Source organism: Gossypium hirsutum, chromosome A11, assembly GCF_007990345.1.
Source record: "Gossypium hirsutum isolate 1008001.06 chromosome A11, Gossypium_hirsutum_v2.1, whole genome shotgun sequence".
In the NCBI taxonomy this organism is placed as follows: domain Eukaryota; kingdom Viridiplantae; phylum Streptophyta; class Magnoliopsida; order Malvales; family Malvaceae; genus Gossypium; species Gossypium hirsutum.
Window position 1 is genome coordinate 24866907 of NC_053434.1, and position 26259 is coordinate 24893165.

Consider the following 26259-nt stretch of genomic DNA (forward strand, 5'->3'; position numbering starts at 1 on the left):
TAAAAGTTTAATGAATGTGTTATAAAATAATGAAATATGCATAAAGTATTGTAAAAATGAAATTGTGAAAAAATATGGAATTTTTATTATGACAAAAACTAAATTGTTAATCTTGAGAAAATATGTAGATTAAAATAATAGAAATGGAATACACAAAAATTTGATATGTGAAACAAGATATGGAGATAAATTATGTGATTAAAGTGTGAAAAGAAAGAAATTTAATTTAATATGATTAATTAGTGAATATTGAATTTTTATGACAAAAAAGGACTAAATTGAAAAGTTATGAAAGTTTATAAGAAAATATTTGATAAGTGAAGAATGTAGTAAAGAATGTAACATTCCGGTGCTTTGACCCAATGTTCGGGTCGAGTATAAAGGTGTTATAGTAAACAGAGCCTTGTTAGTTTATGGGAATAAAGGGGATAATTCTATGTTGATCATTCTATTTTACATGAAACAAGCATCGAAAAACACTACAAATATTTTTTGTAAAAACTTTTATGTTGAAACAAACAAAACCTAAAATAGAAATTCAACAAACAATTATTATATTAATTTTCTTTCTTTAAATAAAATTTAAAAAAAAAAACCTGCAACATAAATAATAAATTGAAAAAAATACGTCATATAATTTTCCAAGGATTGTGTAATTGAATTCAACGGGTTGAAAAAAAAAATAAAATAAAATTCTAATCTACTAATTTAGATAAATAGATCGGCCAACCTAATTGATGACATTTGTTAGCTAATCATGTGCGGAACTTCACTTTTAATCAAATCATTTCTACTTTTTCTAATAATCTTCTGGAACAATTTTGTCTACAAATTGAGTCACTGGACTTAACAAAAATTTATATTTTTATATTTTGGGTCCATCATATCTAAAATTTTATTAATGTCTAATTTAATTTATCAACATTTCTACTTTATATTATTCCATTTTTTATAAAGAGACAAACCACTTTAAAACAATTTTTATTTAAATCGCAACAAAACAAAGTAAGACTTAATATCAATTGTATACTAATATATTTGGATGCTGAGCCATCTTTTCATTAAGCTGTGATGTAGAATGGGGAAAATAATAAAGAAATTAATTATCTTAAACAAATGAGTTGGAGCAAAATTGAAATGGATTCTAAGCTTTTTAAAACTGCTAGCAGTAAGGTATATGAGAGATGTGAGTTAGATGGGGTTCATGAATAGTTTATGATAGTGATAGGCAATTGGGCAAGAAAAGAAATTAAAGGAAAAAGGGAAAATTGAAGGACTAATTTTTTAAGTTGATCAGTTGTCAGTGTCATTAGTTAGCAAAGTGTTTAAAATAATAATGGAGGGTGAAATTAACATCAGAAATCACAATCAACGATTTTGGTTACACATGCATTACTTACCTCATTATGCTGTTTTGATGGACTACGTAACCTTTTCATCATTTCTTATCTCTTCACTCCCTACCTCATCCAAATATCAATTCATAATTAATTATTATATGTTAAATTGAAGAATAATTTGATCTTTTTGTTAAATTCATAATATCAGTCGACATAAAATATATGTGGCACTGTCTAATTACTTTATCAACCACGTCAGCACTTAACAGAATAGATTACAATTTTAACAGAATGACTAGTTTGTTCTTTGATCTTATGTACAGAGATTAATTTATTCATTTTTTGGTAGACGAAACAAAACACAATACAACTCTTAATACAAAAGCCTCTATAATAGTTTTATTGTTATAATTATTTATTTGTTTTATTTGCATAATTTTATTTTTTACAAATACGTTGGTTCAAAATGTATAACCTCTTTTTAGCATCAGATTTATTTTGAAATGTTAGTTATATGCATCACTCATCTTTAATCTAAGTACATAATTTTCCTCCACAAACAAAGCACTTCACCATTGCGTGGAAATCAAGCGATTTTGGTTAGTTTTAATTCCATTCAATTTAATTCAGGTTTTAAAATTTTGGACAAAATTTATAATTTAGGTCATTTTGAGTTTAGATCACTTCGAGTTCAAGTTATTTTGAATTCAAGACATTCAAGTTTGAGGGTTAGATTTTTCTTGTCAAGTCATTTTAAGCTTATATAGTTTCAAGTTTTGATCACCTCAAGTTCTAGGAGTTTTGGGTTCAAGATATTTCTAGGTTTGGAATGTTTCAAGTTTGAATAGTTTTCAATTCAAGTCATTTCATGTGAGGTGTGCCTCGCATTTATCAGACGCTTTGCAAGCACTTATTGGAGATAGACGCATGACATCATGACGGAGATGACACAACGAGCAAAGGACGACGTCACGATGAAAGTCATTGGGACGAGGTGATGATCTCTTGAGGCAGGAGTAGAGACGACATCATGACGATATCTCACCTAATGTAGCCGCCTTTTTTACTCCAAGCAGGACTTCTTCTCCTGGTTGAACTCTAATTACTTTAGGGTTATTTTAGTCATTTGAACCCTTAATATTGAGTCTATTTAAAGGGCCTTTGTACCCCTGAGTCAAACATTACAATCAGCAATGACTTTTATAGTTGCAAATGAGGTTTAGTGACAGTTTTCGTAGTACTTATGGAGAGAATTTTGTACCTATTTTGAGAGAATTCTATGAGAGTTAGGATTTTGTTTTCAAGGTTTGAGTTTGTAGGTTTAGTATATTTAAGTTTATTTTCTTCACATTATATTCTCGTTTGTTTACTGAGTTAGTAAAAAGTTGAAAAATTAATTGAAGTTTAATTGAATAAATTAAAATATTATTATTATTATTTATAATCAAATCCAACTGGATTGAGTTTAAAGTATATTAAAATTGAGAGTAAGATTGATTTATAACACCAGCATCACCCACCCGTCCTTCTAATTTATAACATTAGAAGCGAATAAAAACTCAACCCAAATGATTTGAATCGGTTTGGTTTATAAATTTGTATATTTTAGTAATTAGGAGGAAAAGAGAATCCCAATCCGGTCCTTTGTAGTTGAATAAAATGGCACTTATAATTTAATAAACTGAGACATTTCAAGAATAGAAATATTACTCTAACATAGATTAATTACCTTCTGTATTGATGTTTGTTTTTTTTAATCAATTTTTTTCCTACTTGCTAACCAATTCTTCATATTTTTTATTAATGTATATAATTATCGTTTAAAGAAGTGTATTTTTGCTAAGGGTTGTATTATCATTTATATTTTTATAAAATTTTAGATTAAATCAATTTTTTATTATTTTTAAGAGTTAAATTGTAATTTTGCTATTTATTAACTTATAACTTTATATTTTTTGGAATGTAAAATAAAAATTTTCATTTCTTTGAAAGGGAGGGGGTAAGATCCTTGCTTGTGCCCCTTTCTTCGCCTCTGCTGAGCATCTAAGTTTGAGTGTCATCATACATAATTGCAAAGTGTAGGTCTCTAATTTAGCGGTGTAAATAATACACCGGTACTGATGCAAGTCTCAAGGCACAATTTCAGACTCATGAATGTGATAGACTTACACTACCTCAAGGCCCAACAACAGTGTCAAAGGTTAAGCAAATCAAATCAGGATTTGATCAAAGACAAAATTCGAGGACAAATCTTTTTGAGGAAAGGGAGAATGATACATGCATAGATGGGGTGAAATTTATTAAATTCCAATTACCAAAGCAGCCAATTTTCAAGCTTGGGATCCTAACATTTCTGGGTTGAGATGTCATCATGGCGTTTGAAGATTTATCTCTTAGCTTCAAAACACATTTTGAATCACTCAATTTTGAGTTCGAAAGCTCAAGTTATGATCGTTTTAATGAAGACTACGCAAGCAGAATTACGAATTTCAGGCTTTTAATTTGAGTTCAAAACATATTGGGTTCGGGTTTTAGGCTTAATTTTTATTATATATCAGCTCAATATTTTATTTATCAACTCTTATTTTTTTATAATTATTAAGTATTTTAAGTTATTTAAGAGTTTTATGTTAACAAGAAAGTTTAGTTTAAAATTACTTCTTGTTTAGATTAAATTAGATTTATTTAGCTAGTCTATATATAGGCTTTTGCATTGTACACAATTCAGATAATTCATTATTATTCTATTTCTCTTTGAGTTAATAAATTCTCTCTGAGTTTTTCTTTTCAAGAATTTCTCTTGAGTTTTTTTTGAAGAGTTTTAACAATTTTTTTAGATTGTGGAGATCAGCTTTAAACTTTTTCTTGCTAAGGTTTCTATCTTGGAGGGGAAATTAAAGCCACTTGAAGGGGGTTGTGGATTCTTCATGTTTTCAAGGCTTTTTAAGACTTCTACACACCACGTTCCATCTTTCTATTTTTCTTCTTTATTCGCTTTCTTATTATTCTAATATTTGATTTATTATTTTATTTTAGTTATTTATTTTAATTTTTTTATCTTACTTGGATTCAATTTTGTTTTAGGTTGTGTCAAAATCCAAGTTTCTTTCCAAACGTCTAGAGCCAAAAGTAAAATCAGTTACTTTGACAGACTTTACGATCCGCTTTCGCATTCATCATTCTCATCCTTTATCAGGTACTCGTAAATTATTTGAGTTTGATTCGAAAAAAAATTGCACTTGATTCGATAATTATCAAGTCGAATTTGAGCTTAGTAATACTAGGCCCGAACAACTTATGTGCCTTATTGAGCTTTTCATATTGTTACATTATTAAACTATGTTATTTCCCTTAATATATATTTTTAACCCTAAGTTGAATAATTGAGTTGGGCTTGGGTTTAAAAAGAGATGTTTTATTGAGCTCCAAATTTCAAGTAGAGCTTGAGTTAGATAGTATTCGGGTTTACCTTAACTCGATTATAACCCTAATATAATCTCATTATTTGTGTATACCATGTAAGAGCTTTATTTAGATTTTTATGCTATTGTTGCTCGAACGTATATTTATATTTATAATTGTGAACACCTTTTAAGATTTAAGAAGTGTAGTTTTGGGATATTTTATAAAACAAACATTATATTTATTATACCAAAGAACATGATAATTAGCCTTCAGATTGTGCTTTCAAGGGTTGGAGCGATAAGCTTCCATTTTGTAAATATATGTTATACAATCACAAAAGGAATTATGTATATAAAAATATCTTAAAACAAAACACTCTGGTAATAATGCAATTTATTTTACAACATTAAGTGAAATAATAATAATATAAAGAGGATATTGGTGGAAATTTTGGGAAGTAGTGCTCCGCAAGTAACGAGAATCAAAGTAACAAAAAAAATTACTATTCTGCCACATTTATTGGAGGCAAAATCCCTACATCTTCCATGTCATAGTTAGCTGGCAAATTTAGATTGGATGAAAAAGCTTCTAGAAGGCTTGCTTTTCCACCTCAATCACAGTGCGCCATTTAACCATTTTAAAAGACACCAACTTTTTTGTTTGTGAATAGGTCTTCTAGAAACAATCATCATTTTGTCCTTTAACAATGACGCATGAATTGCAGTTACATTTGTGTAGGGCAGCATCACACTTGTCTTCCCAAAACAATCCCACCTTTGACTATGTTACCCACACCCCACAAACTTCCCTCCATTTTCCTTTTAATAATACCACCTCTTCCAATTAGATTTTTCTTTTCTGTGGAATTAAATTATATTTATTATTTTAATAATTGTATCTTTTTTGATAGTCCAAATTATAATTTTATTATTATTAATTTAAAATTTTATAAATGTTATGTAATCAAAAGGGAAGCCCCATCCAGAATTTTAAATATTTTATCTTAATAAACTGGTATAAGAATATTAATTCAGCAAATTTTGTTTCTTGAGAAAAATGATGAGATGTAAAAGGAAAAATTTTGATTTGGATAAAATTTTCCTTTCCATTTGTCAACTCAGAATAGAAACTTCACCACACAATATCACAGCTAATAATATAAATTAAGCTTAACAACAAGCTATTTGTCATTTTAATTTTGTAATTATGATTTTAATCACTGTGAAATAGTACTGAAAGTACAATGGAAGGGTCCATCTTTTGTAGATGCCGGGCACAGGGCAAAAAAAGAGCAGAGCTCTTACGTACCACTATCAACACCTCTGATTTCTCCACCAAAACCCACGGCCCACCGCTCTTTGCTTTTTGCTTTCTTTTTCGTTAGTCAATCAGTTATTTTTTTTTTTTTGCTGGGATATAATCTAACTGTACAGATTTTTAAGAAACGTTGATGAGTTCAACCTCCAACTCAGTAGGCTGATGGAGTGAGTCAACTAATTTACCAGCACTGATCGGTCTCCCAACTCCTCCCGGTAAAACTAGAAAACCTAGAAGCCGAAGTCAACGGCCGTTGGCATCTCCAGATAAGCTTACTATCATATACGGCTCGTTTCTCGGGATCCGATAAGGTACTGTAGGCCGCATGGATCTTCATGAATTCATCGGCCGATGAGTCTTTCCGATCGATTGTCACCACATCGGGGTGGCAAACCCTTGCCAATCGGCGGTACGCCGCCTTGATTTCCTGGTTCGAAGCGCCGACAGAAATCCCCAGCACCTCGTACAAAGATGTGCACGCTGCCATTCCTGGACGGCTAAGGTAACCTCTGGGAGAAGCTTTTTGTTGTTTTGAAGTAAAAGAGGCGGTGGAGGCGGCGGCGAGAGGTGGTCGGAATCGGAGACGGGAAGCTGTCGGAGGAGAAATTGACGAAAGGGAGACAGAATTTGAGATGGGGAGGGAAGAGAGCATGGTACGAGCTTTTGGATTATGGAATAACTTTGTTTCGAGAAACCAATGGGGAGGGATAGGTGATAATATAGAGGGAGAAAAAGAGCAACGGAAGGTGCTTTTTGTACTTCTCCTTAACTATGGTTAATTGGCTAATAGCAAATTATGGCAAAGCTTATCCGACATTTACTTTTGGTTGCGAGTTGCGAGTTGTGAGTTGCGACTGAGTCAGCAAGTTGACCTTGCAATGTGGCCATTTCTTTTTCTGTTAAAAACTGCATTCATAACTTATAAAAAAAATCTAAATAATATTATAAAATTAATTATTACAAAATAGATTAATTTAAATTTAAATAAAAAATTAAATAAATTTCACACATAATAAAATTTAAAGGAAAATAAAAATCAGATTAAAAACCCACGTGGAATTTAAACTTGAGATGCTACTTGAGTTGAGATGCTATTTGAGAAAGAAAATAATCTTATTCATTATAATTTAAATAAAATGTAAGAATCATATACTTAAAGGTTACTTCTTTATTGATGTTGCGGTTAAAAAGTATTTTTAAAAAAATTATTTTTGAAAAGTATGATAAAAAATTATTATGAAAAATATGGACAGTTAACTTTTAGAGTATTTTGTACCGGTTAATAAATTGTGGTTGAAGGTTAAATTATCCTTTATCGAAGGCTAAAAATTAGTTAAATTATATAATTATTAAGTAATAAATAGAAATTGTTTGTAAAATTAATGATACATAAAATATAAATTTATATAATTTATATGTATTAAATAATTAATATAAATAAGAATATTTTGATAATTTTTACTTCTAAATATATAAATAAATAAATAAAACCTAAATCTCAACTTTTACATTTAAGTAGAAAAGCACTTCTCCACCACAATTTTGACCTTCAAAACTAAGTGTTTTTTATTGCTTATATGATAGAAAAATATTTTTAAAACCCAAGAACAATCAAGAATGGGACCTTAATTGTACATTTAGTAAATTAGCAATGAAAATTTTAACTACATGAAAAAATTAAAATTTTGTCAAAAATCTCTTTTAACCTTTTTTTTTCTAAAATATTTTAAAAATCAGTTTGAAATAATTAAAATATATTAAATGATTATTTTTATATTAATAATGTAATTTTAATTTTAATTATTTTTAAATATGTAATTACCATAACTTTTATAATTATAATTATTTTTAAATGTGATTTTTAATAATACCATAAAAAGATAAATATATATATATATATACTTCATCGGTAAATTTGTGCTTTTTCATTTTCTTTAACTGTATATAAATAGCTTGACACAAGAATGATTCATAGTTAATTAAAAAAGAAGTAATTAAAAGGGATATATTACAAGAAAGAAAGCAACAAAGATTAGGTAGTTTAATGGATGGCATATGGTGGACAAGAATTAATGGCATAACCAAAAGGACTTGCTTCCATCGTTATGTTTTGTATTTGTTCATAAAAAAGGAATGAGATATTTTGTTCTCATTTAAAATTTTATTACATTTTTTTTTTTTGATGTGCATCCACCGATTAAATGTGGGGTCACTTCTATCTTGGGTATTTTTGTAGCTAACCCCACCCCCACTTTGCATATTAAATATGTATACTCTTGGTTGGGATCAAAAGGAGTGGTATTGCTTTTTTTTTATATTATTGCATGAATATATCTATCATATGTTTGATTATTAGTATAATAATATAAAATAACACATATATTTTAAAATAATTAAATATAACGTAAAGAATAATTAATATAAATTTAAATTTAGATGAATAAAAGTGTAAATATAAAAAAACATAAATTTTAATATGTTAAAGCATATTATTTTCTTATTTATAAATTTATATTTTGTAATTTTTAATTCCTAACTTAATGGGATGATGGTAAATACAAGTGATAAGCACTTTGTGTAATGTCCCCACAGACCACTTCCATCATCTCTTATACTTGTAGATTTACTTGAGATTCACCCTTTTGTCCCAAAAGTTGAATAAAAATAAAATGTGAAAAAAGTCGCAAAACGTGCTCCCCATTTCCTTGTTGTCTTTATCAGTTTAGTCATGGAAGCCATTTCATCCCTTCTATTATTATTATTATTGATGTGTTTTTAGTGGTGGAATGAGGTCCAACATAACTCTTCCACATACATAGATTGACTTCTAATGTGTGTGAGATAGCGAACGTTGGAGCTTACCTTTTAAATTGCCTTTTAAGTATGTGGTAGCAAAAACAGCTTAAGCTTAGGTTAAAAATGTAAAATGCGACAAGAAAATGTATTGTGTTTGAATATTCATTAACCAACCGTTTCCTCCAATTTCTTTCTCACAATTTTGCTCATCTTAGACTGCTAATACTTTTTATGTTCTCTTTAGATGGGCGGTGTGTTTACTTATAGTTATTGTAAAAAATAGTAATGGCGATGAGATTATATATTGTAGTGTGAGACAAAAACGAAAAAACTAAATACACCACATTGAAAGTAAATGCCCATCCAAAGGGGCCCTTAGTCTCAAGTTAGTCTATTTTATAAACTATGTTGAGGTAAATCTGAATTGTGTAACGAATAAGAACAAAAAAAGAAAAAGTTGGACACAAATATTTATGTGGAAAAACCCCTTTAAAGAGAATAAAAAACCATAGACAAAGAAAGCTTCATTAAAACGGCAAGAACCAAAGAGAAGTACAAGATGGGGAAGCAAACAAACCCAAACCCTAAAAAAAATACAAAATTCTCACAAAACTCTCTTAATTATGTTGTTGAATCAATCTCTCTAGGTTTGCTAAAAGCCTTATTTATAGGTTGAAATTTGTGTGAAAGTATGATTAAAACATCCCTAGAATAATCAGAGTTAGACTAGGAAAAGATAACAAAGTTTAACTAGGAGAAGAAACTCGGTTTAGTAGGGAACACATCAGGACGTGGCATATTACATCGTCAGGACTTGGTGATTCTTCTCGTCCAAACATCGTTGTCATGTCGTCCTGACGACGGCTCTTCCTTGTTATGACGTCGACTCTATTTCATCCAAAATGTGAAACACACTCCACAATCTGATATAACGATTATTATTATTATTCCAATTTTTGAAAACTATATTTAATTTAATTATGGAATTTTAGAATTCAATACCCTATACTTTATCTTATACTACCTTTCTTTTCATTCATTTTTGCTCATCTTATAACACTATACCATAGACATAGGTATTAGGTTACATCTTCAAAACTAAATTTCAACATTTGTTTTAATTTTTTTTTATTGGGTAAAAGAAAGACTTAGGACCCTAACTCACAACACTATAAATACTAACATTTCTCCTCAAACTAATCTTTCACTCAACAATTTATTCCCTACACCGTAAACCCAAGAACCATATGCTCGACTATAGAATTTGTTTCATGGTATATATGTCAGATGATAATATTCCATTGCAGGTCATGTATACTTCTATGTAAAAATTGAAACCCCCTCTCCAACAACAACAATCTTTATAAGGTTTGAGGAGAACATTCTTATATCGCTTGTCCCATGTTTCTCGAAATTTGATAATTTTTCTGTTAATTTGTTTATGAATTTAGATCACCTAAATATTAAAAGAAATATTATTTTATTTTTAAAACTTTATATAATTTTTAGGTGTTTTGATGACACAATATTTAAGTGAAATTAGTGAAGAATACATATAAAACTGAAAGCTAATTATTAAATTGAGTTAAAAAAATTGCATAAACACTGATTTTTAAGTAAATGAAAGGGTTGGGAAAACAATATTTTCTTATTTGTATCTTGAAGTTAGGAAAGAAGAGATGTAGAAAGTAGTTAGTGAAGAGTTAAGTAATAAAATAATGCAGTTCTTAGGTATAAGCTGTAAGGGCAACCAAGTGTCGCATATTATATTATGATGAGTGGATTTCTTTAATTAATTACTTGTAATATTTTAATAATATTACAGAAATATCCAAGTTGACTTTGGCCGTCCCCTTTCAAGCCAACCACCTCATTTTACTCAATTTGGTACCCCCATTTGGCAACTCCCGCTTCCCACAAAACCCTATATTATAAGCTGTCAAACAACACTTTAGGGTCAGCTAAGTGCATTTAAACATTACCTTTTTAACCAAATTTAGTGTTGGGTGGGGGATTGAAATAAAATTATATACAAATTTATTTTAAAATTTAAATTGAATTACTCATAATTGAGAGGGATCAAAATTGCTATTGTTCCATTTAACAAGGGGTCAATGCCCGTCATCAAATGTAGTAACCTTTACTTCATAACGTTCTCAAGAGTAGGACTAAATAAAAGGGAAAAAAATAATGAATAAAAGGAAAATTAGACAAATGTGTTACGTATACCACCATAGAAACCCAACAATGGAATGTGATTACTATTATGCCTTTGGTTCCTGCAATTATTAGACCTTGCCGATTGTAGGCAATGCTCCAGAACCTTATCCCTGCAAATGGGACAATGCAAAGATGGAACCTCAAGCCATTCTTCAATACAATCCTTGTGGAACATGTGCTTACACCTCGGCAACACCCTCACCCTCTCTCCATGCACGTACTCTTCCAAACATATAGCGCAGGTTTCAAGCTCCGAAATAGTGTCGGAACAACTAGGCTCCGATGAGGGCATCATTGATTCTCCGTATACAAGGACTGGAATCTGGTCAAGCTCGCTGTCGACAGATGGTTTTGGCTTGGTTTTGTTCTCATCGGAAGAGTGGTTTGGTGATCGGAAAATGCATTTGTAGATTAAGAAAAAAGTTATACCAAGACTTATCACTGCAACCATGACTGTAGACCAAATGCGGTCGACTAATACATTCAAGTGTTGGTCATTGTGAGGTGAGTTATGGTCTGTGAGTATAAGCCTGTGGCTGTTGAGACTCAAGCCTTTGGCAGGATCCATTTGGGGTGTTTGAAAGTGTGAGGAGGTTCGATTCAAATAAATAAGAAGGAACATGGAAGTGATTTCACCATTTACCTAAATTGTAATGACAGTTTGCTTAGCCTTGGAGAAAAAGTAAAATCCTGCAATAGATATTATACGATTATTGACAAGTGATGAGCATGGAAAGGGGATGCTTGTATGCGTTAGAAACTGTCACCACTTAGGTTTTTCTGGAAACAGCTCATTTGATCATTTAAGGAAAATTACCCGAATAGGAATAATACGCGGCCATTCGATTTCTCATTCTAACCAATGAAGTCCCCGTTGGTTTACCATTTAAGTAATGTTTTTCTTCCGCTGACCAAGTTAAGAAATCCAACTCGGTTTGTCTACGAGTGACGTATGATTGTGTGCGTGTTTTTTTACAGGGATTGTACCCCAGACTGATGTCTGAACACTATATTGGTGGTTTTCTTTGGAGTGAATAGTCAGTGTAGTGCATTCCATCTACTCAAGGCCTTTTGATTGATGAAGAAAAATTGTCCTCTTTGATTGATATAAGATAGTTTATTGATGAAAAATGATTCTCTTTGATTCATGTAAATACACTATTCAACCAACAAAGAAGAAACAGATTACAGGAAGTTAACCTTATGGTGGTGTTAATGTTGATATCATTGACAAATGCAGTGTTAAACCACTGAAAAATTGATCCATTGGTCTAATTAAGATGAACTGACGTTCAACATCCTCAGTACATGACCAGGATGAAAGAAAGAGTTCGCTCTCTAGCATGGAAGAGGCTGAAATTGATCAATAATTTACAAAATGGGTGGTATGCCAGCATTGTGGAGCCGGTCAAGAGGGAAGGACATGTGCATATCCTCCCATCAAACTTTGAGAAGAAGGATCACCATCATTTTGGCCGTGACTTCGTAGAAGCCCATCTGAAGTAACCACAATTTGCTTCGGGGTTGGAAGAAGGACCCTGTAAGATGCCAAAAGAACAACTTGAATTATTTCATAAATCCGGCACCTTTCCTAATGTAATCAGTAAACTGCACTTGAAGAGCAGACTGGTTAATGAATTGATAAAACACGCATACCTCAGCTCGAGCACACACGTAGAACCTATGACCAAAATTAGGACCTGGTTTCTTCACTACTCGAGAAACACAAGGTTCTCTATGGCCCTTGCAAAGAGGTATGCTGTTCTGCATGAGTTGTTGGATCCTTTGCCACTCCAATAATGCATCACTCTTCTTCTGTTTCTCCAAATAACGACTACCATCTTGTTCTTCTTGACCCTGTGAGGATGCATTCCCATTTGTGTTGTTTTGTGCTGGACTACATGGACGATCTGGTTCTTCTTGACCCTGTGAGGATGAAATTCCATTTGTATCATTCTGCATGGTAGTGCATCTACGATCATCCATCACAGGAGCTTCCTGGGACTGATTGTTAGAGTTTAGGACACCGGTCTGGTTAGTTGAAATATCATTTGTAGAATTCTCGATGCCATAATCTAGGTTTTGACTTTTCGGGAAAAATGATCTCAAGGAGAGCTGTTGACTCTTTCTAGCTCTTTTCCTGGTTCGTTTGTTAGGCAATGGACTGGTGTACTCCTCGTTGAATACAATGGTAGTGCTACAAGCAGCCTCCTCTTTGAGATCTTCAGAATGACCAACAACTTTTAGGATGGGGTTTCGGGAGTCCTGGTCCAAAGAACAGCAGGATATATCTGTTCCATTAGCATCACAATTAGCTATAGACCTTTTTACATGACTGCAACCTCCTGAGATGATACTTTCATCAGGAAATGAACTTGATACTACATCGGATTTGACTTGCTTAGTAGCTTGCCTTCTCATTAAAACTGACACTGTACAAGAAAAAAAAGAATAATCTTTGAAAAATTACATTGCTGCAGAAATAATTCTCTAAGACATATATACTAAAATTTAAATGAAAGTAATGTCCAAATATGGGAACTGAATCTCGTACCAAGAGTTTGCTGCAGACCATGAACCATTGGCAGATATCTAGCAGCTAAAGATGGAGTGCTATGTTCTAAGACATCAGGGATTTCCCTTAAGCACGTATAAACAGGTGCATGGTCCGAACCTTCTAACTTAATGTTCCACCCTCCTTTCCACCTGCATGAGGCAAAATAGACAAAAACATGCTAATATCTAAATATTTAGAATATTGTCGGATTTGATTTAGAATAACATGAGACTTCAGTGACCATAACAATCAAAACTTAGACCTTCGATCATTAAGATGACCACAAAGTAATTTGAAAAGAGAAAACTACAAGGTTAGATCTAATCTTTACCTTGTTGCACTTCCAGGCTTCCACCGCTTGTATTCTGTCAAGATGTCACACTCCTTCACATGGCAGGTTACCAAATTATGTCCCTCTACATCGTGCTCCTCATGTAAGCAAGGCCCAGCACATAGAATATGATCAATTCTTGTCCCATAATTGAATTGCTCAGCACCAGTATTTGAAGGCCAGCATGTAAATGCTTCTCTTCTGCAAATAAGTTAAAGATGGAAAAACAAGTAAATAACCAAAACCATAAAACATTAAAAGCCTTCATAACAACAGAATAAACGCTTACCTTACCTGTTAATAATGATGAAAAAGCAGAACTTCTAATAATGTTATAAGAGGAATGTCAATTGAATACAATGAATTCAATGTCATAAGAAGAAAGTTAAAACCTGTTTGGATTTTTGGCCCTGAAAACATCAAAGAAATGGCCTCCAGATTCCACTAGCATTGATCTAAACCATGTTCTAAACCTACAATGGATTGCAACTGAGCTAAGTACTTCGAAAGAAAGCCAGTTTCATCCCATAATATATACAATCCATAGAGTTGTAAACAATGTCAGACTCAGAAAAGTTACAAAAATAGGTCCAACGCTTACTCATTCTTCTCAAAATCTGGTCCAGCTTCACAACGATCAATAGCAGAAGGAGCAATGTTGAGGTCACCAACAACAAAAATCCTCCTTCCTCGACACAACAGAGACTCCCATCTTTTCTACATCAAAGACAACCAGTGTCAATCCCCATTGCACCAACATCTCTCAAATAAAAGTTCTCACTAAACAAATTTCATCACCTCTAATATCTTGAAAAAGTTGAGCTTGAACTGAATTCTCTCAGAATCACCGTCCCCTGCTCGGGGTCCATACAAGTTGAAAAGAACTAACAAATACATTAAGAAAAGATTGAGACAATCGTACCATCTTACAAAGAACTAACCCAATTAATAATATCATGTTAAACTAACCGAAATGACCATGATCTGTGATAATGCACCGCCCCTCACTATCAACTTTGAGAAGCTCCTCTCTTGAAAACTCCACAAGCCCTTCAGCTACTGCTGAAGCTGCTTCGTCTTTTCTAGAACAACCTAGGAGACCCGTGAAGCCTTCCTCCGCCGCAATCGGCAACGCCGCTTCTACACTGGAGAACGCCGACTTAACACGACAAAATGTTGCCACACCTGAAAATAAAATAAGTGGGGAACTTTTCTTTTCTTCTTTTCTCATTGAGGCATACAATCGAACATCTTACCGGAGTACCCAGTTCGGCCTTTGTCGGAGGAACGAGTGCAGGAAAAGAAGGATTCATAGCCATCGGCTATTGCCAAATCCGCCGTTAATTCTTGTCTTCTCAATTTCGTCTCCTAATTCAACCCCCCCCAAGAAATTAGGAAAAAGAATTAAGGTAGTAAATATATATTAAATTTAAAGAAAAGAAAAAAAAAAGGGGGGGAAAGAAAATTTGGGACCTGGATGCAGATAATATCAGCATCAAAGGAATTGAGTAATTTAAGGAGAGAACCGAACTGTGAGACTCTTTGCCTCAGTCCATTTACGTTGTAAGTTACTATCTTCATTTCTTCATAACTTAAATTTCCCCCTTATTTTCCTTCTCTTTTCTTTTCTGGTTTGAAGCAGATAATATCAGCATAAAAGGAATTGAGTTTTTTTTTTTTTTTTTGTGTGTGTTGAGATCGGAAATGATCAAATTATTATTTATATCTATTTTATTATTTAAGTTTTTATTAAATTGATATCTTGTTAACTTAATTATAAAAATTACAAAAAAAATTATTAAAATAGGTTATATTATTTAAGAACATTTTAATTTTTTTTTTATTTTTAAAAAAATCAATAAAAATATACATAATATAATATTTGAATCAATGTTAATTGTATTATTAAAATGTTAAATTTATCACTCAACTAAAGTTTTATTTTGATAAATTTTATATATTTTTATTTTAATATGTACAATTTATTATCTCTTTTAGTTTTTTATATTAATAATCTTATTAATTTAATTGGTATCACAAGTCAACTTAATTTAACTCACAATTGATGATAAAAGCATGATAAATAATTGTAGAGCATTTAGTATTATTTGTCTGATGTATTTATTTATTTAAATTTTATTTTAATTTCATTCATATTTAATATGTTTTTATGATTAATTAGTTTCAAATAATATGATTCATTGTTTATTGTAAGTTATTTTTAAAGATGTGTTTTAAATTTATGATTTCCATATGTATAGTGTGTGATAAGATTTATAGTTAATATTTGAAGGAATAATATTTGTTACACTGCCAATGAAATTTCTAGATTCTATAAATAATGTTAGAGAGTTGACAAGTGTCATATAAGAGTATATTAAAAAAATATTAAAAAGAGAGATTATTAGAATCCGATCCAAGAACAAGATTATTAGTAAAAATAGAATTTTTAAGAGATACAGAAAAATGCAAAACTCTATATTTCTATTCTATTTAAATTATATATACATACACAATAGAGGAATATAAAAAAAATTATTTGTATCTCCAAATTCAAATTTCATTCCACATAAATAAAAATTCACTTTTTATCTTGCTGCTAAAGGTTTACTCGTTAGTAATATTGAATAATAATAATTATCCACATAATTTTTTTTTCAACAATTTCTTTTTTTTTTATCACAAAGTCAAAGCCCATTACAAGACTTTGACTTTAATTCTGATAAATTAAACTAATTATCTTTTCACTACAAATAAAATGATTTCATTTAAAACTCTACTTGATTGAATTTTAATTTAAAGGAAAAAAAAATAGTGGAGCTAAATTAATTCACTCAAAGCACATGATAATTTTTTAAAGTTTGTGAAATGAAAAAAAAATACCAAATAATAATCAATATTTAAAATATATATCAAAATTAAAATTAATTTATACTTTATGGATTGTTTTATATATAATATTTGCAGCCAATTAAATTAAAAGTCAACGCAATCCTACGAAATTTACGGTGGTCTACAACCCACTTGAAAAAACCGCCTTTTTAGTGAAGTTAATTAAATCCGACAGGTCCCACAAACAGGTTTGGGCTCGTGGTGAACACAAGTTAGTGCTGTTGTGGTTTGAGTTTCCTCTTCCTTCCCCCATTTACGATTTTCTCTCTCAGAATTCACCCAAGCAAAGGCAAAACACGCATAAAAGTTTTGGATCATCAGCTTGATCTATAACTTTAAATGCCAGCTTCATACTAAGGGGAAAAAATCAGCAATGGATCATCAATGGAAGCCTAACGATTTCTCTATGCCAGCGGCAGCAGATTTGGACCCCTCAAACCCTGAACCCAGGTTTTTGTTCTCTTCGGCGTGTTAAATTTCTCGTTTTATTTCTTGCTTATTTCACATTTTAATTGTGGTACTTATTTAGTGTTGGTGAATCATCGTGTTATTTTGGTGGTTGTGATGGACATTCATTGTTTCTATAATTTGGCAGACAAAGGCAGGAGATGGAAGCTACTGATCCAATAGCTGCAAGGAAAGTTCAGAAGGCGGACCGTGAAAAATTGAGGAGGGACAAGCTGAATGAGCAATTTGTTGAGTTGGGTAACACGCTAGGTAAATTTATGCCCATTCATTACTTGTTTTAGATGACTATGAATTTACCCTGTGTTACTAGGATAACTCATCCTCTTCCACTAGCTAGTGGGGTCTTTAGTGTAGTAACAATTTGAACTATCTAATTTCTAGTTCGATGCCATTGTCGGTTGTTACGGTTGCGCCCATCTCGTTCATTCATCTGCTAGATGCTGTTGCTTTGATGATAAGCAGTTGGAAAACTTTGAATGCCTACTAAACTTGGTTCACTTTAAAGCTGTTGATAAAAGGTCTTGTAATTTTTTCGTGTTTAGGATGCATAGTTACTGATGCACATAGACAACTAAAACATTCAAATATTGCTTGGAACATCGAACAAAAGCAATTCAGGAAGTAACTCTACTTGTTAGGAGCTTGATTGCAGCGATTAACGCATTTCGTCTGATCGGTATCCATGTCTACTTTGTTCTTTCTTTCATTGAAGTTGTATCGACAGTTATACTCAGTTCCTTTTGTCCCTACCTCTACAGCACTTCTCTTAGGCATGATTACTGTTAATTCTTCCCTGAATGCACTTTTTGTTAAAAGTTAAGTTCTTGATTTCTGAAAAGTCACGATTTGAAATGTAGACCCAGATAGACCTAAGAATGATAAAGTAACTATACTTGTGGATACAACCCAAATGCTTAAGGATTTAACTGCCGAAGTCAACAGACTAAGGGCTGAGTGTTCATCACTTACTGAGGAATCACGTGAGGTGACATTCTCTTAGTATTAAAACCTTTAGATTATGGTACTTTTAGTTGCTTTCTCACTTGCATTTTTGTTCCAACCAGCTGACTCAGGAGAAGAATGAGCTCTGAGAAGAAAAGGCTTCTTTAAAAGCTGATATCGAAAACCTAAACATTCAGTATCAGCAAAGACTTAGTGTCATGTTCCCATGGACCGGTATTGAACCTTCAGTTGTTGTGGCTCCCCCTTATTCATATCCAGCTCCTCTGCATGTCCCTACGGGTCCAATTGCAATGCTCCCCTCACTGCAACCGTATCCATATTTTCTAAATCATGGTCCAGGTGCTGTTGCCAATCCCTGCTCAACCTACATACCATATTCAATGGAACAACCATCATCACAACCTACATCGTCTTCACACCTTTCTTTCCAAAGGGATTGCAGAAGCAAACCAATGGATGACCAAGGAGGAAGTAACAGAGATAGTTGTGATGGTTCTAACGATGTGGTGACCGAACTTGAGCTGAAGATACCTGGTTCATCAACAAATCAGGTATATTTTATCAATCTATATCCCTGGTTGTAATGTCTGTGATGCTAAATATAACCAAATGTCATATGCAGGGTTTGTCTGCTGTAGAAACAAAAGGCAAGCAAACTGAGGAGAGAAGTATGGTGAACAGTATCTCTTCAAGCCGAATTCAAGGTCCTCGCGATAGCGCCTCTAACAATCTGGATGAAGTTTCAAAGTCCAAAAAATGAACAATTTTTCAAATTCCTGATATTCTGTGTTAAGTCCGACAAGGGTAGTGCCGAAAGAAGTACGTAAACAAGGGTACATTTTCTGCTTACTGCCAGATTCTTTGGCATTAGGAGGGTCTGGAAGATGCTTGTCTGAAACTATCAATGATGTTGAGGCAGACCTGGATGATTTCATTATCTAGGTATTTGTGAATTACAAATTTTCTATTGTTAATATCATTCTCTCCTGCTCATTTAGAATTGATGCGATGATCAGGATATGTTATAATGCCATCTAGAAAGGAACTTTCTTTTTTCTCCTGTTCATTCAATCAACTGTTATTGTTGTTATCCCTTTCTCTCAATTTTTAACATATACCCCCCCCCCTCAAAAAAAAAGGCAAAAGTTGATCCCCTAACAGGGGCCCCCACTTGCCATTGTGGGTGAATGACTCCCAACTTTTCAAAGTTCCAGTCTTCCCCACTGCAATTATTGCAATAAAATGACAGGCCACTAGCCTAGCAGCCACCAACATGCGACAAGTTTGACTAGACTTTACCAGATAGCGGTCATAACCAACCAACCCTTTGCTTTGCTTTACTTCTATTGGATGAGAACAACCAAGTTGATTGAAACTGCAGTTTTTAATTACTAGTTGTTTTAGTCACCGTTAAAATCTATTATCTCTTAAATGACAATATGACGTAACAATTAAAATGAGTTTTAAATAGCAACGTAAATGTTTAGGACAAAAATGTCTATAAAAATAGATCAATCAAAATGGAAACAAAAATTAAAAGAAAAAGAAGACCAATGATTCTTTTTTTTTCAATTCAAGGATTAATCTGATTCATTAGTTTGATATATTAGTTTTGATTATTTTAGGAAACTAAATTAAAGTTTCCCTTTAATTAATTTAAAAAATTCAATTTATTAAATTTATTTAATTAAAGAATAAATTAATTTATTTGACTGAATATTCACGTAGCCATTTAAAACTTATTTTAACTACCATGTCGAATTGTCGTTTGGAAGATAACAGATTTTAACGACTTTCATAATGAAACGATAACATAGATAACTAAAACATAACATTTCAAATATAAGTGATTAAAATATAACATGAAGCAGTTTTCCTTAATAGTTATTACCATTGCCTTTTTAAGCAGTTAAGCCTCACTTCCCAATAGTTATTACCATTGCCTTTTTAAGCAGTTAAGCCTCACTTCCCAACCAGGTAGATAGCCCTGCATTGAATGGACTTCACACCTAATAAAGAAAGAGACTCTGCCCACGTGAATGCCAACCACAATAATATCATAGTTGGACATGCAATTAGTGGCTGGCGCGGTTCAAATATGATACCATTTGGAGGGGCAAAACGGATGAGCGAATTTCGATGCAGCATATATTCATTGATAAATGACTGTGAGTCGCATGTTACAAATTTGGAGGGTACAAACAACAACTACCCAACTAAAGAAATATACACAGTATGACCATATACCTAGTATGACCATATACCTGCAGCTATCTCGCTACCACTGCCAACATCAACTCTTATTATCCAACACCTTGCAGATTCCATCCAACAGAACTCGAGTTTAAAAACCTTCTCTAGCATGCTGATGAAGACAGGTATATGGAGTCATACTTGGGATCTGGTACGGATACAAGCAAGCACAAAATCTGGGAAAATCCTCTATATTCTCCTGGCTCTCTTTTTGTCTCTCCACTGATCAACCCTCGTAAACTTCTATTATAACCTATAACTTCCGAGAATTCCGCTGATCAGATGAACAAGGTACATTCCGTGAACTAATGCTTGCAGTTCGTAGAAGTCGGCGGAATTCCGAAAGGCTTATTTTTCCATCTTTATCAATGTCAGCCTCCTCAAGCAAAGGGTCAATGGAACCTCTTAAGCCCGTGTGCTGCAAACACGATTGCACAATGTGAATAAGAGAACATAATTTATTACACTAGTAACATTCTTCATTAAAAAGGTCGACATTGCAAGCAATTACATTGGCCTCTCGGGACACAACACAAGGGCAGTCCACAAACACATACGTCTAATTTTGCAGGGATAAACACTTTTTTCTTTGTTTTTAGAAGAAAAATATCACCAAAAACAACACTTACCATTCTAAGTTCCTCTGGAGTTATAAACCCATCTCTATCTACATCAAATTTCTCAAAAGCAGCTTGCGAAAGCATCTGCCATTTATCAGAATCATGTTCTTCCATTTGATTCACATGTAGAGCTGCTGCAACAAACTCCTTGAAATCAACAAGCCCATCTGTGTTGCTATCAATCTGAGATCAGAGGAAATAAACACCTCCACAACAATCAAAACCACTGGAAAGAAAAACTAATTACAAAAGAAAGAGGAAAACAAAAAGTTACTTCTGGATTAAAAACATGAAACCTGTACTCACCGCTTGAAGAATCTCAAGGACACGTGGTTCCTTCATTTTCCAAGGAAGATCTTTAGCGAGGGCCTGCACAGCAACCATTTTTATCAGGACGAATACAAAGAAGCTCGGTGCAACCTAAAAGATGCTACATGTGATCGAAATGTTTACCTGTCTCATCTCTTCAAGACTAATAGAACCATTCTTATCCACATCAATTGCATCAAACTGATCCCGAAGATCAGCTATCTCTTCTTCATTAAGTGTGCTAGCTAATGCCTACACAGTAATAATAATTATATTTAACATGATGAAAAATGGAGGGAATAACAGTCGTTTATGACCATGAACAATCCACTAATATTTCGGGAAGACAAACTAGATTACCCTCAGAGCAAATTGCTTCAATCGACTATACTTCACAAATTGTCGCAGGTTGTTAAGGACAGAAATATCAACAGGAATATCAGACGCATTTCCTCCTTCTCTAACCCACGGGTGTGCTGGAGAAGCTAAAAACAATCAGATATTCTAGAAATAATAGCAAACTTTCCATCCTTTTCCTTAGCGTTAAAAGTAATAATTTATGAAGAGAGAAACAAACACATACATAGGGCCTGAGCAGCTGTCAGTCTGGCATGGGGATCCTTCACCAATAACTTCTTCACAAAATCTTTAGCACCATTGCTAATTGTTGGCCATGGCTTACGACGAAAATCAGGCTTCTTCTTCAAAACCTGAGTTCATTGACATTTTGCACATGAATTTTCCAGAAAATATTAACATTAAATAAATAAATAAAGCCAGAAGAAAAAAAATCATTGACCCATATTATCAGTGGATTTCATAAGAAAAATCATAATTATTCAGAGCAAACAAAAGACAGCTAAAGTAACTTGGACGATAAACAAAATTTCCATATTTTTTCCTCGTAGACACATGCATAACAAGTGCATAAAGGATAATGAAGTGCATCAATCAGTCCATTGAAATGCCTCTAGTGCAGAAACAAACATAGTGCAAAAGTAATTTTCTATCTACATGTGATAATAATAAATGAGTAAATGAATGAAACCCATAAAATTCAATGAAAAAGATAAATCAAGATCCATGATTTGGAAAAGTACTACACCTCCTTAAATATGCCATCCTCGGTCTTATCCCAAAAGGGCCGCTTCCCACAAAGCAAAATGTAGGTAATTACACCAATACTCCAGACATCTGATTCGGGCCCTGACCTTCTCTTTAACACCTCAGGAGCAACATAGTAGGCACTGCCTACAATATCATGAAACCTCTTCCCTGCATTTAGTCAGTCATGGTTAAGGATTGCATGGGTTGGATATTTGTAGCATGAGTATAAACTATGAAGCACGGACATGGCACAGAGTACAACACAATATGGACACAGTGATACCGCAAATTTAGAAAGAAACAAGGACATGATGCTACAAGATATGAAAATCATTTACATTATATTTTAATACTAAAAGTTTTGCAAATAAATATAATCAGTATATAACATTTTATATTACATAAATAAATTATTGGAATAGTTAAATTACATTGCAAATATCTTGGTAAATAGGCTGCATAGCGTTAAATATTGGATGTTAAATATGTTAAGACCAAATATTGGATACATGTTCCATCCTGTCCGTGTCAAAAACAGGCACAAATCAATATGCAGGGGACATGGTGTGTCCGTGATTGATAGATTCTAATATTAAAAAGTTGAAATGAATGTAACAGCTAGAGTAGGAAAAATTAAATAACACAGTAGATGGATCCTGGTTTTTTTTAATACATAGTTATTTCATGAGCAATAGCAAGATCTCTACACGAAGCAAATGCTACTTACCGGGTCTGATAAAGTCTGACAAGCCAAAATCTGTAGCCTTAAGCAGTGAGTCCTCTCTGGTCGACTTAAATAGGAAATTCTACAGTAAAGAAACATTGAGAGAACAATAAGCAAGTGGTAAGACTTTCTAAAGAAATTTTGCATGTAAGCCATGTTAATGTAGTTCAGCAACCTCAGGTTTCATGTCACGATGCACCAAGCCATGCAAATGACACTCAGCAGCAACCTTGAGCATCTGCCGTACAACAACTGCTGCGTCTTTTTCACTATAACGACTATCTTTTCTGAAAGAAAATGATAAGAACATATTACTACGGGTTGTGACACTATTGAAACCATCAAGAGAAGTACTAATTATTATATTTGGACCATAAATACAGTAAAAAAAATTGTCCCAAGATTAATTAAGCATCCTTACTTAGCCAATATCCGGTCCAGCAACTCTCCACCCTCACATAACCTAGCATCAAACACCACCGACAACGTGATATAATCAAGACATAGAAGGATTGATACAAAAGCACATAACCAAGGTCAAAGATGTGTCACCAGCTACGGAAAAAAAATACTTTTTTTCAAAAGTGAACATCAGAAGACAAGAAAATTACATGATTAGAGAAAATGAGAACCCAAAGAACAGCCATAGAAGAAGACGATATTCATAAAACTTACTCCATAACAATGTATACATAAGAATCATCCTCAAATGCATTATAAAACTGAACCACATTCTCATGCCCTTTCAAGGCTTCCAATATTTTAACCTCTCGCTTGACATCCTCAACAGCCATTGGAAGAACCATCTGCACCCCACCACATAAGAAAAAGCAAAAGACATATTAGGACTACCAAATTTTGAGTAGTTAATTGAGTGAAAAATACATCATCTTCCATTCAATATCTCTACGATGCTTCTATTGAATTCACGGTCAGTTCAAACAGCAAGATATATTAGATTTCAGATGCAACTACTGTATTTTTAGCTCAACTATCATGACAGTTAAATCAATTGCTGTAAACTTGCTATAACAAAATGGCTATTACAAGATTGTCATACCAAGATCCTAAAACAGTAATAAGATTATCAAGCCGAAGAAGAATGGATTCAAAATCCTCATAGCTCGACGAGGTTATTGCAGTTAACCCACCTAATTTTACCACAGACAAGTCGATGGTGTTTCTAATTGAGACCAATCAGAAGGGGAAAAGAACAAGCTCTCCTCACTGGGTTACAAATCAGAGAAAGGAAACACTCCCATAACCTTAACCCGAAGTAAGAAAGAAAAATCCCACCTTGAATATAATAGACTACGGATATAGCCAAAAGGAAAAAGTGAATCAAAATAATCCCAAGAACCCAGAAGCAGAAACAAGCAAAGGATGAGAAAAACATTAAAAAAGAATACCTTATTTTTATCAATTTTCTTAACAGCAACACGATCCCCATTTGCCTTGTCGATGGCAACATAGGTGTAACCAAATTGTCCATGTCCCAACAATTTCCCAATGGTGTATCGCTGATCAAAATTTTTATGATACCCAAAATCAGTACGCTTGCCGCAGGGTATGATCCCTGTTTGTCTGGTAGAACTTGGCTTCCCTTTGACCTTTAAAGGCTGAGAACTCCTCACCTGCTGCCGCTGACCCTGTTGATTATTTGGCTTTCGAGACTCTTTCTTCTCATTGGCCGTTACAGTGGTGGCAGAGGGTTGATGTTTGCGGTGGTGGGCGGCGGCGTTGCTGCTTGAGCCAATAACTTTGGTAGTGGAGAGACAGGCTCCCATGATGTTGTTAACAAAGAAGAAGAAGAAGATATGCTAAAGGAATGAGTTGTAGAGATAGAATCCCATAGGAAAAGAAGAAAGAAGAAAATAAATAAATAGTAAAGGGGTAAATGATTAAAAGCCCCCAAAACAAAGATAATGGCAATGAGAGAGGAAACATGGTAGGAAGAAGGGAAGAAGGAGATGGTGGTGTAGCTGCTGCCTGCCAATGCCATGCCCATAGTCAAAAGCGCTTTTATTTTATTATTTTATGTTATGACCAAATAACAACCTACATTGGTCTAATTCGGCATTCAGTCTCTCAAGTCCTTATATATTAGAAAATGAGTCCTTTTACTTTTAATCTCAAGAACTTAATAATGGAAATTGTAATTCTAAAGTTGTATCTACTTTAAAAACACCGCATAATTTGATTTAATGAAATATTAATCCTTAAATTCAAATCATAAAAAAAATAATAATAATAAAGATTTATAGTTAACTCCAAAATAAGAAAAATGCTGTGAGATTTTCTTCTTCTGTGTGTTTGATTGCCTCACCTAACTAAGCTGTTTTTAGTAGCTCAATTATATGATTCTATATGTTGCCTTTTTCTGTATGAGGTTTGGATGTAATTTATATCTTCTTTTCTGGTGTTTTAGTTATAAACACTTAAAAACAAAATAATTTCTTACACTAAATATTTATACAACTCGTATTCCAAAATTAATTTATTATAAGTGGTTATACAAATTTCTTAAATTTATTCGAATCAAGGGTAGGTTGACTAAATTGGTAAATTTATAGTCATTTCCTAAAATTTTAATATAATCACCCAATACTTTATAATCCAATTCTCACTCTCCCCATAAATGATGGTTTAACTCCTCCAAATATTCTAAGTTTTTAATTTCATATCATGGTAAATTTACTTTTTTGCCCTTCTAGCCCAAATTTTAATTATGCCTTTGCTCCTATTTTTAGTATTGAATTATCTATCTATCTATATCCTTATGTTGTTTAATAACACTAAATCTTATTTTTGAATTTTTTTTTGTTGTTATTATTATTTTAGATTTTTTAAATTAAAAATTAAATATAATTAATAAACTAATTTTGTTAGTTGACGGTATACGGTTTTGGTTGTATGTATATTTAAGAATATATAAAAATTATTTTATAATTTTATGA

General features: G+C 32.8%; 5 protein-coding genes across 10 annotated transcripts; 1 reads left to right on the top strand and 4 right to left on the bottom strand.

The window, feature by feature from the left end:
* Nucleotides 1-5870: 5870 nt before the first annotated feature.
* LOC107912987 (chaperone protein dnaJ 11, chloroplastic) lies at nucleotides 5871-6872 on the bottom strand. Its single transcript, XM_016841382.2, has one exon. The coding sequence runs from the start codon at nucleotides 6712-6714 to the stop codon at nucleotides 6244-6246; it is 471 nt and encodes a 156-aa protein (XP_016696871.1). The 5' UTR covers nucleotides 6715-6872; the 3' UTR covers nucleotides 5871-6243.
* A 4192-nt stretch (nucleotides 6873-11064) lies between these two features.
* LOC107911057 (RING-H2 finger protein ATL39) lies at nucleotides 11065-11646 on the bottom strand. The gene has a single exon (XM_016838950.2). It carries the CDS (start codon nucleotides 11644-11646, stop codon nucleotides 11065-11067), a length of 582 nt encoding a protein of 193 aa, XP_016694439.2.
* A 552-nt stretch (nucleotides 11647-12198) lies between these two features.
* LOC107912988 (DNA-(apurinic or apyrimidinic site) endonuclease 2) lies at nucleotides 12199-15668 on the bottom strand. Of its 2 annotated transcripts, XM_016841383.2 has the most exons (10): nucleotides 15440-15668; nucleotides 15223-15334; nucleotides 14936-15151; nucleotides 14765-14850; nucleotides 14568-14683; nucleotides 14359-14439; nucleotides 13967-14167; nucleotides 13633-13784; nucleotides 12735-13510; nucleotides 12199-12616 (listed from the first exon to the last, which is right to left on the bottom strand). In XM_016841383.2, exons 1-10 carry the CDS (start codon nucleotides 15545-15547, stop codon nucleotides 12545-12547), a joined length of 1920 nt encoding a protein of 639 aa, XP_016696872.2. In that variant the 5' UTR covers nucleotides 15548-15668; the 3' UTR covers nucleotides 12199-12544. The 2 variants fall into 2 exon arrangements, with proteins under 2 accessions (XP_016696872.2, XP_040937361.1); XM_041081427.1 differs by having other exon boundaries at nucleotides 14936-15125; nucleotides 15223-15578.
* A 1305-nt stretch (nucleotides 15669-16973) lies between these two features.
* Nucleotides 16974-19360, top strand: LOC107912989 (transcription factor bHLH121). Of its 4 annotated transcripts, none has more exons than XM_041081430.1 (5): nucleotides 16974-17308; nucleotides 17454-17575; nucleotides 18184-18306; nucleotides 18391-18840; nucleotides 18912-19360. In XM_041081430.1, the coding sequence occupies exons 1-4, from the start codon at nucleotides 17232-17234 to the stop codon at nucleotides 18408-18410; spliced, it is 342 nt and encodes a 113-aa protein (XP_040937364.1). In that variant the 5' UTR covers nucleotides 16974-17231; the 3' UTR covers nucleotides 18411-18840; nucleotides 18912-19360. The 4 variants fall into 4 exon arrangements, with proteins under 4 accessions (XP_040937364.1, XP_040937363.1, XP_040937362.1 ...); XM_041081429.1 differs by having other exon boundaries at nucleotides 16986-17308; nucleotides 18184-18311; XM_041081428.1 differs by having other exon boundaries at nucleotides 17033-17308.
* A 1055-nt stretch (nucleotides 19361-20415) lies between these two features.
* Nucleotides 20416-25304, bottom strand: LOC107912990 (calcium-dependent protein kinase 28). 2 transcript variants are annotated; one of them, XM_016841388.2, is made up of 12 exons: nucleotides 24712-25304; nucleotides 23978-24108; nucleotides 23724-23765; nucleotides 23478-23589; nucleotides 23306-23384; nucleotides 22577-22746; nucleotides 22055-22181; nucleotides 21832-21947; nucleotides 21616-21723; nucleotides 21469-21531; nucleotides 21172-21345; nucleotides 20416-20960 (listed from the first exon to the last, which is right to left on the bottom strand). In XM_016841388.2, exons 1-12 carry the CDS (start codon nucleotides 25087-25089, stop codon nucleotides 20796-20798), a joined length of 1665 nt encoding a protein of 554 aa, XP_016696877.1. In that variant the 5' UTR covers nucleotides 25090-25304; the 3' UTR covers nucleotides 20416-20795. The 2 variants fall into 2 exon arrangements, with proteins under 2 accessions (XP_016696877.1, XP_040937365.1); XM_041081431.1 differs by lacking the exon at nucleotides 20416-20960 and having other exon boundaries at nucleotides 21239-21388.
* Nucleotides 25305-26259: the final 955 nt, after the last annotated feature.